Genomic DNA, 17,871 nt, shown 5'->3' on the forward strand with positions numbered 1-17,871 from the left:
CACACCTGTTCACGCCCTGCTTGACGTGAAAACACAACCTTTTTCCATTTCTGTGTTTACACTCCTACACAAAGGTTTACATCACACACAGAAAGAGCTCAGCTACAAGTGACTTATAAGACTAACTGCTTACTTACATGACTTTCAAACAAATAAGCCTCTGCGTACAAGTGTGGGAAAGGACAGGTGACTTTCGAAAACAACGGCACTAAATACTGGTGTAAAGTCTTTTGGACTCAGTGCAATCGTTTGGCTTCAGAACACTTGGAGTATCCTGCATGAGCTGTATGGGGTAATTTTCTGGTCATTTTTAATTCTCTCACTCTAAAGAACCAGTTCCCCCTTCACTTCTGTTGTTTCGGAGAAGGCCGACATGCAGCAGCGCTAGCTAACTCGCTGTGTGTTGTGTGGACAAACAAACTTCACCGGTGTTTCAACTGACATGAGGGTGAGTAAATAATGGCAAAATTTTCACATTTGGGTGAACTTTTCCTTTAAGTCCTTTGGTGACAAAATGATAATACTTTTACAGATTGGATCCTGCATAATGTCTAGAGATATTAGATATTGGATAATGAGCTTTAGGCAAATCTAGATGGTTTCAAAATTGTATATATAGAGTTTTTAGAATGGAACTCTTCAAGTTACTAGCTAAGTGCAGATGACGCCTGCTCTTTACCAGAGTGCACCGTCCCCACATGTCCTCTCTTAGTATCGGCACATTATATCTGTAGATATTAAATAATTAGATTTTTTTGCCGTTGACTCACCTGCATCTGTGGTGTGGATTTTTAGAAGATGAACTCCAGGTAACGTATTTTTTTTCCTAATTGGATATGTGGGTGTTTGGATAAAAACTTCATATGAAGGCATCATGTGTAGTTTTTCAGAAAACATTGTGACCCCGTCCTCACGCTTCACTCCCTCCACCTTTTCCTCCCACCCACCCCCCCACTACCACCCCCCTCTTCTCACTCCCCTCCCCCTCACTCCCCCTTTGACCCCCCCCCCTTCTGCATCAACCCCTCCTTCCCCTCCCTGTTTATCTCTCCCCCATCCTCCTTCTCACTCCCCCCCACCCCCTCTCACTCCCTCCCACCCCCTCTCACCCCACCCCACCCCACCCTCACCCCACCCATAACAGCAATGTTTGCCATGGAGATCAACGTGCAGCAGGACCCGCAGACTGGCGAGCAGCGCATCCTGTCAGCCAATCGCGTGAGCCCGTCGGACGCGGCGTCGCGCGGCATCAAAGTCTACGACGACGGCAGGAAGGTGGTCTACGAGGTCACGTCCTCCGGGGGCGTGTCCACCACCACCGTGGAGAACGGCTGGAGCTCCGCGCAGGTCGATCAGCTGATCCAGCGGGCGGCCAACCCCGCCGGGCGAGGGGGGGACGGCGGGAGGGGCCAGGTGATGGTGACCGCGGGCGCCGAGGAGACCTACGTTTCCCCCGCAGATGTCGACGATCTGTCCCCGCCCTCCTGCGCCCCGCCGTCCGTCCCCTCCAGCCCCCCCGCCCAGGTCGCCCTCCAGCGGGAGACCCGGCTGGGCATGACGCCCCCCTCCCCCGCTCCCATCACCACCCAGCCCGGCTCCTCCGCCCACCCGGGCCCCGAGCTCACCTCCCTGCCGCAGGCCAGCGCCGAGCACCCGGTCACCATGGTGTTCCTGGGCTACCAGGACGTCGACGACCTGAGCGAGAGCAGGCGGCTGCTGGGGTTCGACGGCGCCGTCAAGGCCGAGGTGGTTCTGATCGACGAAGACGACGAGAAGTCGCTGAGGGAGAAGACGGTCACCGACATGTCCATCATCGACGGCACGGCGGCGGACCTGGTGTCGGGGCGGCCGGCCACGTCCGAGGCCGCCAGCACGGAACTGTCGTCTGACGGCCGTGAGCCCGACAGCACCTCCTCGCCCCCCGCCAACGCCGACGCCAACGCCCCCCCTCCGCCTGGCCTCACCCCCGCCACAGGTACAGACAAGAGGAAACGCTGCCAGTGCTGCATCCTCATGTGACTGAATCTTCCCCTCTTCCCCCTTTTATTATTACCCACAACATCCCTCTCTTCTCCTCTGTCTCCTCTGGATGGTTACTAACAGAAGCCCCGCCTTCCTCCTCCTCTTCCGGACTCTGATTGGCTGGCACACACACACACACACACAGACACACACGCCCCACGCCCTTGTCTGACCTTTGACTTTTTTACCCAATTATGTTATCATCCCTCCATCTCTCCTCTTTCTTCCTCCTCTCTGTCGTCATGGAGACACGGCCCCTCCCACCTCGCCTCTCCTCAGCCAGCATGATTAGCCGCACAGTGTGTATCATCAGTTCAAATTCACAAAACATAAGGTACTGAAGTTGGTGCCATGCTGCTATATTCAAGGTAAAGACAGACAGCTTAACCAGGTTATATACGACTATACTCAGCGGTCAGTACGACTCTACGGACAATCAGCCAAAATTGCCACGCTGTCTAACCAAACAGTGAGTATATGTGGCTCTAAGGACAATCAATCAAATCATCAATCAATCGGTCAGTTTATAAAACGTTCAAACGGACAGAGACGATTTCATATTTCTTTTCTAGCAAGCAATGTTCAAGTTTCCCCTCCATTCACACTTTTGCTTCCAACTCCCTTTTTTCTCAATCTCCGCTGTACAGATTATCTCCTCTTGTCTCCAAACACACACACACACAGCCACACACACACACACACACACACACACACCCTACAACCCAAACGCCCCCCTCCCCTCGTACAGACTCTCTCTGGCCCGGGTGGAGAGGAGGGGACATGTTGCCTTGGTTTCTTTATGTGCCTATTTATTCTTACGCATTATTAGTCATAAAGGAATTAGACATAACTAGAGGTTACTATTAGACTTTTATTTCAGTTTGCTGTTGTAATCTGAATGTTTTTAGTTTTTCTTTCTTTTTTTTTTAACTGAAAAGGAAGGCCATTGAATTAATGGGACGTCTGTTTCCATGGGAAACTGAAGTTTTCACACTGTAGTTAGTAATTATAGGACTCTCTCTCTCTCTCTCTCCCTTCATCTCTCTCTCTCTCTCTCTCTCTCTCTCCCTTTATCTCTCTCTCTCACCCTCTCTCTCTCTCCCTTCATCTCTCTCTCTCTCTCTCTCTCCCTTCATCTCTCTCTCTCTCTCTCTCCCTTCATCTCTCTCTCTCTCTCTCTCTCTCTGGTGTTTATGTCCATCGGCTCCAGCTATTCCACTGCTGAGGTCATTTCCTCCTATTATAGCTGTACTTCCTAACTCAGCAGCCAATAAGACGTCGCGGAACAGCCTCGGCAGCCAATAGGATCTATCCAGCCAGCTTTCCCAGTGTGTCTAAAGGCCATAGAAACACAGGAAGCTAACGGCAGCTTTATACACTTTGGCAACGTGGGGAGATTTTTTAACTATGAAAACAAAACATGGATTACCAGACAGGCAGTCTCAGATTACGAAATTTCTGCCCACTGACAGCTGCGTTGATATGAACTTTTAGAGAAAGACTATAATTCATGTTTGTGAAACTGACTTTTTAGTCTTTTAAATTCACCTCTACCAGTGTATCATTAAACTCTTAACCAATCAAAGAGACAGAAACACTGCCAGCTGTTGCTATGGTCACCGCCCAGGCCCTCGTTTACAAGGGTGCTACAAATTAAGGGGCCTGGGTGTCATTATAACATCATATATTATGGGTCATATGCTTGGCTGGATTTCTCAAAAGCACTTAGCAATAATCATCCTCGTTCTATTCAATTATAATGAATATCAAGACGATGTCGGAGGGTTTTTGCTCCGTCACCGTCTCTTTGACTTGGAGTGAGAGGATGGCGGCGCCAAGATGCTTTTGGTAAATTGGTTATTAGAGGGAGTTATTAGCGACGACACTTTGCCACTGCACACTTTCCAGAGCCACCTTTTGAAAGAGTGACATCAAAAAACTTACATGAGCCTGATAAAACGCAAACGGATGAAGAAAAAAAAGCCTCGCACACTGACAAAGGAGGTTAGAGAGACTCTTCAGATGCAAAAAATGAGCATGAGGCCGGGACATCCTGGGTTCAAATCCATCCTGGGACCCCCTCTCTCTCCCAATATTTCATTTCTCTCCTTTAAACTGCCTAATAAAGGCAAAAATGACAACAACAAAAAAAATCATCTTAAAAAATTTGATTTATTCACAGTGGAAAAAAGTAAAAATGATAAAAAGTGAACAAAGGATGTTGGTCTGAGTACTGAAACATTCACTGTCACTTTTTTTAACTTTTTGTGACTTCTATTTTTTCCACTATGTAAATAAGTCACTTGGGGGATTTTTTTCATCCACATGGTGCGAGCCTTAGCCAGCTGAGCCACCAGGCTGCCTCCGAAATTACTTTTTTTGGTTGTTGTTGCATCTGAAGAGCCGCTCTAATCTCTTTCTCAGTGTGCGGGACGTTTTTGTTTGATTTTACTTTACTGTCTTATTCCTTAAGTAAGCTTTGAGACAGGAGCGCAAACTTTTCTCTGCGTTGTTTACTCTTCCTGATGATAGAAAGAGAATAAAAGACAAAAAAACGTTCCTTGGCACCAAATATATTTCCAGGAACAAGGCACTCTGGGTAAAAAAAAAAACTCTTTCGTTAGATCGCTCTGTGCACAGCTATTACAGTCCCACCTCCAGACTGTCCTGCCAGTGCAGAACTGTAGGCCGGCCTCTCGAGTACACATGCTTTCGTGTGATTGGCCAGTGCTGCTGTCAGTCAGCCCAGCTGGCTGTACGATTGGCCGCCACCAGGCCCGGGGGTCTGGGCTCCTGTGTAGATAAAGAATGTAAATACGCTCTATATTCTATTTAGCGATGATTTTATTTTCCACATCTATATAGAGATCTAGAAGATTACGCTGATGATTATTATTATTATTATTATTATGGGTACTAGACATGTTTACGATGTCCTCCGACGCCATGTGATAACTGTGCGACTGGAAAGAGAAAAAAGCTTCTTTTTATTTTTTAATTCTCTAACTTCACTGCTTTGCTGTGTGTAACCTCACGATTAACCCTCCACACACCACCACCACCACCACCACCCCTCCCTCCACCTTCTTCCAACTCTTCCACGGCATCAGCGTGCGCCCGTTGAGAATATAGGTTGGCCCCTTGAAGGCATCCGAAGATGAAAACGTTGTGTAGAGGCAGAATCCGAAAGTCGTCGTCCCTCATAATGTCCATTTGCAGCAGCAGCAGCAGACAGACAGACTGAAAGGCTGATGTAGCTCGGTAACAACTACTAACGTTACCCTGTTCTGTTGGAACAGATTGCATGATTTGCGGTTTGGAAGACCGATAGAGAAGAGAAGAGACCGTGTGGAGAAGAAGTGCATTCTGGGAAGTGTAGTAGTGATCCTTTTTCCCCCTTTTTTAGGTGTGATATATAGACACACTGAGGCGCGACAGAACGCAGAAGACGCTGACGTACGAAAATGCGAAAAAACACTGAACTGAAGAGTGGGGAGCTTCACCTAGCGGTTTTGCTTGTTAGGTTTGTGTCTGTGTGTTGAAGTAATAAAAGGAGCTGTAGCCACCAACAGACTTGTTGACCAGTCTAACAGCCCCACTGCCATCGCCTGCAGTTCCCCTCCCACACTGTAGGGGGCGCTCTCTCTCTCCTTTCTGCCTGCCTGCCCTCACAGTTGTATGGACTGTTAAAACAAAACAAAAAAAGGAGCCATTTTCTATTGTTCAAACCTCTCTCTCTCTCTCTCTTTTCCTTTTTATGGTTATGACGACTCCCTCTGTACTTCAAACTCCCTCTGTCACATGCTCTCTCTCTCCCTCTCTCTCTCTCTCTCTCTCTCTCTCTCTGGTGTCTGTATCCTCTCTCTCTATCTTTGGTCAATAAAGCTGAGTTTCTCCAGTGCCCCCCTGCTGTCTCTTGCTTGTTGTTCTTTCTGTCTGTCTCTAACATTCACTTCTTCATGGCTGCTGACAATAAGACACTGTACCAGCTGTTCTCACTGCACTGCACCCCTATCTGCCATACTACCCACTGCCACTAACAAACACACACACGCACACACACACACACACACTGCACATGTACAGTTTTAGCCGTATAGCTGACACTCTTGTCCAGAGCGACTTAAGCGGTAGAATCTTACTTCCTGGTTTCACAACATTACAAGCAACCAATAGGAAGGAGTGTACGGGTCAGAGCTAGGGTTCGACCGGACATCGGTTTGTATCGGGCCGATATAAACCAATAATAATCGGATATCAACCAGCTGAAATGATGAATGTGAGGATATGATTTTACTCATCAGTCTTCAGCAGTGTCAGTCTGTAAAACCTGCAGTGAAACCTGCCTCTCGCTGCCTTAAAGGACAATTTCAGCATGACTGGATTTTGTTTGCTCATTTTTTCATGCTTTCCATCCCTTTTAATGTTAGTTCTGACAGGTTTTACATGCGTAAACCACAATTAAAGATCTTTTTTAAATCAGTTTTGCCAAACCTCTCAGGCCCATTCACTCCCATTCAATTCCAAACAGCATAGAAAACGACTCAAGGGAATCCATCGCTGTGAATGAGAAGCCGCCAAAAGCTGTATCAGAACGTTAAAATCAGGATAGAAACTTTTACATTTTGTTCCGGTCAGTGTAAGATGCCCGTTTCATATTAATGCGTCGCATTAGGAAACACTTCAAGAGCCTTAACCCAGTCGAGCCACAGACAAACCAAAGCAAGACGCTCCCGCCAGCTGTAGTCTATAAAAAGAAAGAGAAAATAAAGCTTGATTTTACACAATTACAGCTTTAATTTGCTGCTTTCTCCTCTACTGGGAGTAACTCATAATATTCAGACAGCATTTGTTTCCAAATATTTACTTTGAAAAAGAGCTAAAATTAAGGAAAAACAGCAAATATCTCATAAGGAGAAAAAAGCAATGGAAAAAGATCTACAGTGATGTAAAACTGTAAGGGAATGAAGGAAATGAGCAAAAACTCCAGTAACGCTGGAATTCCTTTAAGGAGCTTTTCAACCAACATAAACAAATATATTTTTTAATTTTTCAGAAGCTTTTCCACCCTGACAAGAATACAGTTCTGGGGGAAACACTGAATACTTCAATCAGTTTCACATATACAGAATATTGGCACAAAGTAGCAGCTATCAGCAGCTTCAGTCCATATTGGTCCTTTCCTATCCAGAGCCATGGTGCCGTAATACTGCTGTGACCGCAGGACAATCATGTAAGAGAAAAGTGCCAGAAAATGAAATAAAATCAGAGTATGTATTCTATAAATGAAGACCAAAAGATATATATCTTTACAAAAAAAGACTCAAACATTCTCATCTTTTCTGCAAGGTGTTAAAGTCCTACGTTTTCTTTATCAGACAGACTGATAGTAATAGTTTCTCTGTTTGTCTTTTAGCTTTCACAAAATGACTTTTTTTTAGCATTAGCAGCATTCCTGACACACTGCTTACAGTTGAACAACTGAAGAGTTTAATTCCAAAACGCCAAATATATACAATTTTGAAAAAAGAAAATATGATATGTAAAATTCATCTAATATTTACAAAAACACAGATGCTCAGAAACAATTCTATTTTGTAAGCAAAGGTCTTAAGACCCATCATGTGCTTCACTTTCATGCCAGCAGTCATTTTGTGACAGTAGGTGTCAGTTTATCATTTTGCAGTGAAAATCATAACTCATTTCCACCCAGTTTCAGGAGTATGAGGAGAAAAAATAACCAGCTACAATTCAAAATAGTGAAATGTCCCTTTAAGGCCTTGACTGAAAACCAAGTGAGTGATCTGAGGCAGAAGTGATGAAGGGGCTTATTTTCCTCTTTATTAGCAAAATATCCACCATTCACACATGACCTGACATCAACTCTTACAAAACGATTTCTGGAATTAAAGTAAAAGTATGGATTATTAATTTTGAATGAGATATTAGCTTTCTGTAGAATAAAGAAATATCCTCTATGGAATAATGCTGTATAAGTTATCAGCTCTTTTAAGACCCTCGTCAACAAAATATTTACAGTATCTTTTGGAGAATAAGATCTATATATTTTTTTTTATTTAAGTCTACATATAGGTAAATTTGCACTCAAAATGGATAAACAGCATCTCGGAGTCAAACTGCATAAAGGAAAAATTAAAAACAAAGAAAAAGGCAATAAAAGGATGCATGCACAGTAAAAAATTTCAGTCTTACCAATCTTTGTCAGTGAGTAAGACCTGCCACTCCTCATGAAAAATCACTTTAATATTCCTAAAATATTCCTGTAGCGACTCATAGTGTCTCTGTGGTGCACATTAGTGAGTTTAATTATCTTATGGTATCACTAATATATTCATTTAATATTCCTATAGAGACATATACGTTTCGCTGTGATATTTATGTAGTATCCTTCAAAAAATAATTATAGGATTATAGGATTATTATAGTTCTATTTAGATACTATTTGTGTTATAAACCCGAATTTAGACTGGATTTGAAGATGCTCTTTCTAAAATAGGTTAGAAATAGGACTCAAGCCATTCAGAATTCGACTGATCGATTAAAACCTTACAGATATCAGTCTAACCACAGACACATTTTCACTTCTTTAACACAGTGACTAACACAACTGTCATGGCTGCCAGTCAGATTCATCTAACTCTTCATGGAATCAGAACACACACAGATTTTCTGATTTACATCCCAGGCTGAAAAATCAAAACATAAATCAATACATGATATAGTGAATTATTGAATTGAATAATACATACTGTACATGCATACATAAACAGACAGATAGGTACAAAGGAAGGAAGGAAAGAAGGAAGGAAGGCATCTAGGTAGGTATAGGTAGAGGTAGGTAGGAAGGAAGGAAGGGAGGGGGGGTAGATAGGTTGGTAGGAAGGAAAGAAAGAAGGAAGGAAAGTATGAAGGAAATGAAGGAAGGTATGAAAGAAAGAAAGGAAGGTAGGTAGGTAGGTAGAAAGGACTGAAGGAAGGAAGGAAGGACAGTAGGTAGCTAGGTAGGTAGGTAAGAAGGAAGGAAGGAAGGTAGGAATGTAGATAGATAGATAGATAGATAGATAGATAGATAGATAGATAGATAGATAGATAGATTAAGAATAGAGGACCTCAGTCGCCCCCTTGGTGTCGTCAGCAGGAACTACAACAAATCAACAACAAAGCAGTCAGGAGACAAACACACAACACTAACGCTCTAACTTTACTGACATTAAAGACAAAGTAAAGAAATAAACACACACGCCACAAAGAGACAGCTGAACACTAAACATCCTGCCTGCATCAACACATTTTAATAAGAGTTTGGCTGACAGTCGACCAGAGGAAACCACAATGAACCACAGAGTTCAGAATACAGAACACACACACACACACCCACACACACACACACACACACACACACACACTGCTGCTGTGGGGACCGGACCTGTGACCCTCTGTTCCCTCCAGGTCAGCCTGCAACCATCAAATGATAATGAGTCATGAATCAGAGAGTTCATGAAGAGCATGAATGTGTATTGTACTTGTGCCTTTGAATACACATCAAACACACACATTAAATCCAGGGGCAGGATTCAGGTCCAAACCATGCGGACTGGATCCACAGTTTGATAAGTGGAGGATTACTAATATAAACCTCCAAAGGATTAAAAGATATTAGCTGTGTCAAAACCTTCCACACACACTCTCTCTCTCTCTCATGCACACACACACACACACACACACACACACGGGTTACACTGAATTAGAAACTATAAACTGTCAGGTTTACAGTCTGAAAACAGGAACCTAGAACATTTTGAAGGAAGTTACTACAGTTTTTGTAGTAAAGATAATCCCAACCTACACAGTAACCATTTTGACCACAATAACACACAATAACACACAATAACACACAATAACACACAATAACACATAGTAACACACAATACACACGTTTGGGCTAAGTGAGAAAAATAATTGTAAATTATAAATGTGTGGTTCAGTTCTGATTGGCTGAGTCAGTTTCGATGCTGTTGCAAAATACCCACTGAAGCCACAACTATGACTACATAACTGTTCATTTACATATTAATGTGCTAACCAAAAATCACACTCTTAAAGAGAATGTGTCATTTTCATCACATCTCAGTGGCTTGTATTGTGTCACGTTCCAACACGTGTTAATAAGCAGTGTTACTTTTTAAAGTTACTTTTAAAAGTACCTTTACTTTGTTACTTGCCTTAAAAAGTAACTAGTTACGTTACAAAGTTACTATTTATTAAAAGTAAGTCGTTACCCACTTCAGAAACAGTCAGCTGATCTCATTCATATCAAGCAGACTTACATTGGCTTTTTTCAATTTGCAGCACAGGATTTTCACTTTTTTTCTACTTTTTCAACAAATGAAACAATATGAAAGAAATGTTTTAATGAACATTAGCTTTCTGTTTTAATTACTCTGAGTATATTACTGCCATTCCACTCACTTTTCAGTCATACCTAACACCGCTTCGCTTTCTAAAATCACTTTAAAGCTTAAACCAGCGTCGATGTTTCTCACATGTCTCTCTGTGCTTTCATGACAACAGCTGTGTTTACTCCAGAGACTGATAGTAGGAGCAGAGGCCCTTGAAGGTCTGGATTAACTTTATAGTGAATAAGGAATTAGAAAGTAGCTGATGAACATTTTCGAAACCCTAAATTGTGTTTCCTGGACTTCAGAGTCAAATAACTCACCCAGCATATGAAGCAATGCTGTAAACTGTCAGATTTTTAAAAAACAAAAAACAGAACTACCTCATCTTTCCATTGATAATGTGCTTCCATCTCGGCTGACAGACTTGTGATCTGGGTTACACACACACACACACACACACACACACACACGCACACACACACACACACACACACACACACATGACACACAATTCCCCAGAAGACGTAATAGAAGGTGATAAATGATTATACAGGGGGATGTCATGACAACCAACCTCTGAAAATATAACTAGCATTTAGGTCACACACACACACACACACACACACACACACACACGATGACACACACACATACTGTACACAGCACACAGGATGGGTGTGTTCTCCATGATAATAAACACTAATTGATTTATCTGTAGACAATGGCAGGCTGGCCTCTTTAATAGGAGCCATGACTGCAGATAATCATCTCACACACACACACACACACACACACACACACACACACATCTTCACATGTCTGGATGCTAATGCACGTGTCGAGGGCAGAAATCACAGCCTGTAGCATGATCTGGACTTTGTTCCACTCTACACCCAAATCTCATTAAGACGAATGTTAGTTCACTGATAGAAAAAGTAGAATAAAGAGAGAGAGAGAGAGACAGAGAGAGAGAGAGAGAGAGAGAGAGAAATCAGAATCAGATTTAATGGCTAAGTTAAGTTTGCACATGTTGGGTATAGGACTGGGCGATAATTCAGTATTATTGTATAGAGAGAGAGAGTCAAACTCCTCAAATCTACCGCTCTTTTATTTAAAACTTGGTTGGAGCGCGTTTGACAGATCTCACTTTAATACTTTATGAAAATGATTTAATCAGTGATCTGCAGAGGAGAGTAGTTTCAACGGACAAGAGCACCAGCTGAAAGACGAGCTATAGTGATGAATGAACCTACAGTTCGTAGAGAGACAGGAGGAATAGTGTGCGTATGTGCTGACGGCCTTCAGGCTCAGGCTGGGAAACACATTATCTCAAGGACAGCACAGCGTGACGCGAGTCTCTATAGTGTCAGACATTCTGTTCATTAACCGTCTTCCTGTTATCTTCAAGCAAACATGTCTATATAGTGTTTCTGTGAACAGTAGCAATCATCAGTTATGTGACTTTAAGTACTTTGGCTTTGCATGATCCTGTAAAGAGGGACCATAGTTTGACTCTCTCAACACACAAGATGGTTTGCTTCCATAAAGTCAGAATTCTGAGATTAAAGTCAGAATTCTGAGATTAAAGTCAGAATTCTCAGAATGAAGAATTCTGAGAAGGAAGTCAGAATTCTGAAATTAAAGTCAGAATTCTGAGATTCTGAGAATGAAGTCAGAATTCTGAGATTCTGAGAATGAAGTCAGAATTCTGAGATTAAAGTCAGAATTCTGAGATTAAAGTCAGAATTCTGAGATTCTGAGAATAAAGTCAGAATTCTGAGATTAAAGTCAGAATTCTGAGATTCTGAGAATAAAGTCAGAATTCTGAGATTAAAGTCAGAATACTGAGATTCTGACTTTATTCTCAGAATGAAGAATTCTGAGAATGAAGTCAGAATTCTGAAATTAAAGTCATAATTTTGAGTTCTGACTTTAATCTCAGAATATCCAATATCGGTATTGGCCTCAAAAAAACATATCAGTGCATCCCTATTAATAATAATAAACAGAAATGCATACAGATCTAGAGAATATTGCACTATATTACACTCTTCTGCAAGCATCAACATTATCTAAAATGACTCTAACAATGAAAAAATGACCAACAGAATCAGTATTTTCCTTAATTCAAAGAGAAAGAAGAATGACAGGGGGAAAAGTGCCATTTAAACAGGACTGCATCTCAGCTGCAGTGTAAGGAGGAAGGCAGGTGGAGGTGGAGGTGGAGGGGCGTGGCTCTCACTGCCACAGCTCCATGTGTTTTCTCTGTGTTGGGATTTTCTTCAGTGCTGCTCCTTCAGTTCCGGTGCTGAGGATGAGTGTGAGCGTCAGGAGGGTGACGATGATCAGATGAGATAGGAAACCAGATGAACTGGTTTCCCCCGAAGTGAAACTGGGTCACTGAAGAAGCAAAGAATAGGACTTAAGATAAAAATACAGCAAGAGACTGTAGTGAATATTGAAGATTCGTGGTATCTTTGTCATGATAACACAGACGCTCCTGTTGGATACAGGAAGAATTCTCACTCAACTGACAGATTTCCAATGACAGATGTTTGCAGTTTACAGATTTACAAATTTACAATCTGGTGCAACGCCGATATGTGCAGGATGTGCAAATGTGCATCTTTGGCTATTAACATTATCGTATTTACATGGCAGATATGCAAGTGAGCATCGTTAGATATTTACAGCATCAGGTTTACAGATGTGTCATATCACTGCTGTCATGTGGAAACCTCGTAACTGTGATGTTTTCACTCCAGTTGAAGGGTTACATGCCCCTTTGTGGTTTAATCCTTACAAAAAAGTCACATGTGAAAACCTACATGTGAATTCAAAGCACATGTGCTTCTGAACAATTTTTTTTGTGAGTGAAGTGTGTGGTTTTTTCTCACACGTGAACATTTTTCACGCGTTTTGTTTCACACGTGAGAACTTAATTTCACATGCAAAGAGACAACTCACAGGTGAAAATGTCATTTAAATTTCACATGTTCACATCTGAAAAACGTGTGCTTTGGATTCACGTCGGATAAATTCACAATGCATTGTCATCAAGCCAAATACAGGCGGTTTCTCTTAGTTTTCCAGCTCATATACAGAGATCCTGTATGCAGAAATATGTGCAAGTAATGAATAGATGCAAATGACAATGAACAATGAAAGATGATGGTGATGATGATGAACAAAGATAACAGTGGCGGTGATGATTACAATTTCGTTTCATTATAGGTTACGGCCAAACACCGGGAGTTGCCATGACAACAGGAAATGGGTATCAAGCTGCCATTCCAGCCAGGCAACCACACACTGCCATGGTGAGTAGAGTGTGTGTGTGTGTGTGTGTGTGTGTGTGTGTGTGTGTGTGTGTGTGTGTGTTGCACCGATGTTCAACAATCATACAGGGAGAAATCCATCGTAGAAGAGGCAGAGAGACCAATTTCTCCACCCACAGGAGCAGGAGAGAGACCAGAATGCAATGCAGCAGAGAGACAGGTTGAGGTTTCAGTAAGAGGCGTGACTCTCGACTATTTTTCTCGACTGGAAAAGCTCTCGCTCTGCTATCGCTATCGCTCTCTCCACCTACATGTATAACCCACAGCTGAATGCAACAAATTCAGCTCTGTTCTCTGAGGTTGTCAAAAGGCATTCTGGGAAATGTAGGCATCACTAACGGAAGCAGGTTGAGAGAAAGTGGATACACCAAAAAAAAGTAAATTACAACACTGAACATCACAGATTGATGATATAAATGTATAAACCATAATTTGAAACCATTTAGTGAAAATGTGTTTGCACCCAGATCCAAACGATGAAGAGTGATATTCAGTCTGCCTTGGCCTGAGCCTGCTGGGCTTCAGTATTAATATCATACTCTGGGAGTGTGTGTGTGTGTGTGTGTGTGCTGAATATAGGGTGTGTGCTGAAGGACATCCGTTTTAAAAGGGGGCATGTTTGAAATGCTTTCCAGTCACAGCGTTTCCTAACCAGATGCCTGCTCATTGTCTGTGTTGCCTGCTCATTATTACGGGTTCGTCACTGTAAACTTTATCGTTCTGCAGTGTTGTCACATCTATCATAGCCTATAATATTCCCATAGGGACTTATAATGTGACTATGGTATTCAATTTATTGTATTTTATGGTATTTTTATTTCCTATGGTATCACTACAATATTCTTATAGGGACTTATAGTGTTTCTGTGGTATTCAATAGTGAGTTCACAGTGAGCTTATTGCACTTTAAGGTTTTTTTTTTAATCTCCTATGGTATCACTATAATATTCCTATAGGGACGAATAGTGTTTCTGTGGTACTCAATAGTAAGTTTATAATGACCTTATTGTACTGTATGGTATTTTTTTTTTAATCTCCTATGGTATCTATAATATTCCAATAGGGCCTTATAGTGTGTCTATGGTAAACAATAGTGGGTTTATAGTCATCTTATTGTACTTTATGGTAATTTTACCTCCTATAGTGTCAATATAATAATCCTATAATATTTCTATAGGGATTCAGTGTGTCTATGGTACTCTAATAGTAAGTATATAGTGACCTTATTATGGTATTTTTTTTTTTTAATCTACTATATGGTTTACTATTGTTATAGTATTTTCTATAGTATATTTTTGACCTATAGTAGCTGCATGATACTTTTTTCAGTAATATTTGTATAGTATTTAGTATTTTAGGTTTTTCTGGTTTGAGTGTGTGTTGTTGTCCTGGGACTTAATTGTTCTGGACTGTTCTGAGTTTGTTTTTGTCTCTGAAAATGCCACCATGAGCAGATTTGAACAACTATTGACCCAGAGGGAGAGGGAGAGGGAGAGGGAGGAGGGGGGGGGGACAAGAGGGGAGAGGAGACAAGAGAGGAGAGGAGACAAAAGGGGAGAGGAAACAAGAGAGGAGAGAAGAGGAGGAGAGAGGAAGCGAGGAGAGGAAACAAGAGAGGAGAGGAAACAGGAGAGGAGAGAGACGAAGGTGAGAGAGGTAAAGAGATAAAGGAGAGAGAGAGAGAGAGAGAGAGAGGAGGAAAAGCGAGGAGGAGAGAGAGAAGGGAAGAGAGAGAGGGATGAGGATAGAAAGGGGGAGAAGGTGGAGAAGGAGGTAGAGAGGAGAGAGGAGGGCGAGAGGTAGAGAGATAAAGGAGAGAGAGAGAGAGAGAGAGAGAGAGAGAGAGAGAGAGAGAGAGAGAGAGAGAGAAGGGGGTGTACAAAAGCAGGATAGGGGGCCAGATTGTTTTGCAGCTGAATAGCACTACAGCGGTAACCCGATCCGCGCGGGTCGGTCTCATTGTGTTGGCCTCGCGCTGGGCTCGCTCTCTGATTGTCTCTGGAACGGGACAGAAAACACTCCGGGACCTCGCGAGCCCTGCATTATTCAGCGCGCGTGCCTAGAAAAAAAAAAAAGAGAGAGAGATAGAGAGAGTGAGGGCAAGAGCGCGAGAGGGTAGAGCGCGCGAGAGAGAGAGAGAGAGGAGAGGAGGAGGAACCGGTTGGAATGGAAAAGCTCGCGCGTAAAAAGGAGCTCAATGTCATCCCAGTCAGAGGCTGCCGTTACTGACAGAGCACACGCGCATCCGCTCCGCTTCCCTGTGTGTCTTTTTGTAACGTCTCGGTAAACCGGGTGGTGGTCTTGGTGCAACAGCGGCGGTTACAGTCTCGCGTTTTTTTACGAGGTGAACGTTGAAGAAGGAGAAGAAGAAGAAGAAGAAGAAGAAGAAGAATCCAACGGTCGGTTTCGTTAGTTGTTACTCTGCTGGAACAACCGTCCGTTAACCGTTAGAAACGAGACGAGCTCCGCCAGTTAACGTTAGGAATCCAATCCAGAGGCGGAGGGGGGATCAACCGTCTCTCTCCACACAGGTAGGCTAGATACAAAAAGTTAAAAACATTACAGGTTTTTATTTCACTTTAATGTCGCCGAGACTAGCAGGTTCACCATGGGGAAATACAGGGAGGGACTTTCAGTGAAAGTGCTGTTGTAGCCTCCCTGGGGGTCCTAGCTAGTTAGGGCTTCATTTGCATGCTAGCTGTGTTGTCAGTCTGATTTCGTGTGTGTGTATGTGTGTGTGTGTGTGTGTGTGTGTGTGTGTGTGTGTGTCAGTGGATGCAGCCTGGTTGGTAACCTTGCTGGCTCGAGGTAGAGCCTGTAATTACATTGATTGGCTGTAAAGTGGGTAGGACACGCGATACTGCGCCCTCCTCTCCTCTCCTCTCCTCTCCTCTCCTGTCCTCTCCTGAGAGAGTTGACCAAAGGAGGTCAGTAGACCAGACTGCTGCAGTAGTCTCTCTCTCTCTCTCTCTGTCTATCATGCTGTCTCTCTCACCCCCTCCCTCCCTGCCTCTCTCCCTGCTCCTCCTCTGCATCAGGAGTATAACCTAGATGTAGAAATGACCTTAGCCTGATTTTAATGATCCACATATGACTAGGCAGAGACAGTCTGCATGGTCTCCCTGCAGAGGGATGCTGCTGCTGCCACTCCTCACGTTGACTCTCATCACTGTCAATCACACCAAAACTCATTATACATCTGTAACATTTTGTAATTGGGTAGTTTTCTTTGTGCAGGTATAGAGAAGGCATCCAGGAATGAAGAAATTGCTGCACACTGCTCTTGGAGTACACTGTGCTCATTTGCAAGAACAGTGTGCTGTGCAGGAATGTCTTCATTCCTGTAATTGGGTAATTTTCCAGCAGTTAGCCTATCCTATGGCTATGCTTTTTACAGTAATGTCAAAGCCTTCGTAACTAATATTTCATATGTAACGTACCTTTAACATCTCCATACTGTATAAACTCTTGGTAAAACCCCACTGAACACTTCGACATATCCCTTTTGGCCAGGTAGTGCACAGAGTTTGAGCCCCGCCCCTGCCAAGCACTATACTGAATATTAACCATACAGATGTTTACACTCTGAAATGTGTAGTGTAGAGGCAGTGACAGACTTACTGGTGTCACTGTGGAAAAAGTAGCAGGGATTCAAACCAGCGAGGGAACTGGCACATGGTTTTCAGAGACAGTGTGAAGCCCAGTGCCACACTTCCCTGCTTCATATTTTTTGGGGTGATTTTTCAACCTTTTTCATCCTCCGTAGCTGTTGCCAAGCAACTTGCAATTCTTTGATAGCTGACTTTGACAATGTTCGTGTTCAACAACATGGCAGGGAAGGGCATTGCCACATTGGCTGTAATTGGCTGCTGTCTTTCCTGCATTTTTAGCTTTGGATAAAAGGCACCAGGGAGCAGGGAGAGACATCATTAAATTTTGGTAAAGTATGGTGTCCACACAGCAAATGTGGTGATCTTGTTGTTCTGTATAGCTCAATGTTACAGCAAGGCACCAACACTTACAGGGTTAGAGGTTCAATTCCCATTGGAACCATCCATGCTAAAAATGTGCTTTGGATAAATACCTCTGCC

At 42.9% G+C, this 17,871-nt stretch overlaps 1 protein-coding gene across 1 annotated transcript in view; it reads left to right on the top strand.

Moving 5' to 3' along the window:
• Positions 1–17,871, top strand: part of palm2akap2 (PALM2 and AKAP2 fusion) — a 184,841-nt gene that overhangs the window by 127,768 nt on the left and 39,202 nt on the right. The window contains exons 9-10 of the mRNA XM_078288919.1: positions 1,145–1,975; positions 13,677–13,762. Of these exons, the coding sequence (XP_078145045.1) occupies positions 1,145–1,975; positions 13,677–13,762 (917 nt within the window). The remainder of the gene's footprint in view (positions 1–1,144; positions 1,976–13,676; positions 13,763–17,871) is intronic.

The sequence above is a fragment of the Centroberyx gerrardi genome, chromosome 2, assembly GCF_048128805.1.
Source record: "Centroberyx gerrardi isolate f3 chromosome 2, fCenGer3.hap1.cur.20231027, whole genome shotgun sequence".
Lineage (NCBI taxonomy): Eukaryota > Metazoa > Chordata > Actinopteri > Beryciformes > Berycidae > Centroberyx > Centroberyx gerrardi.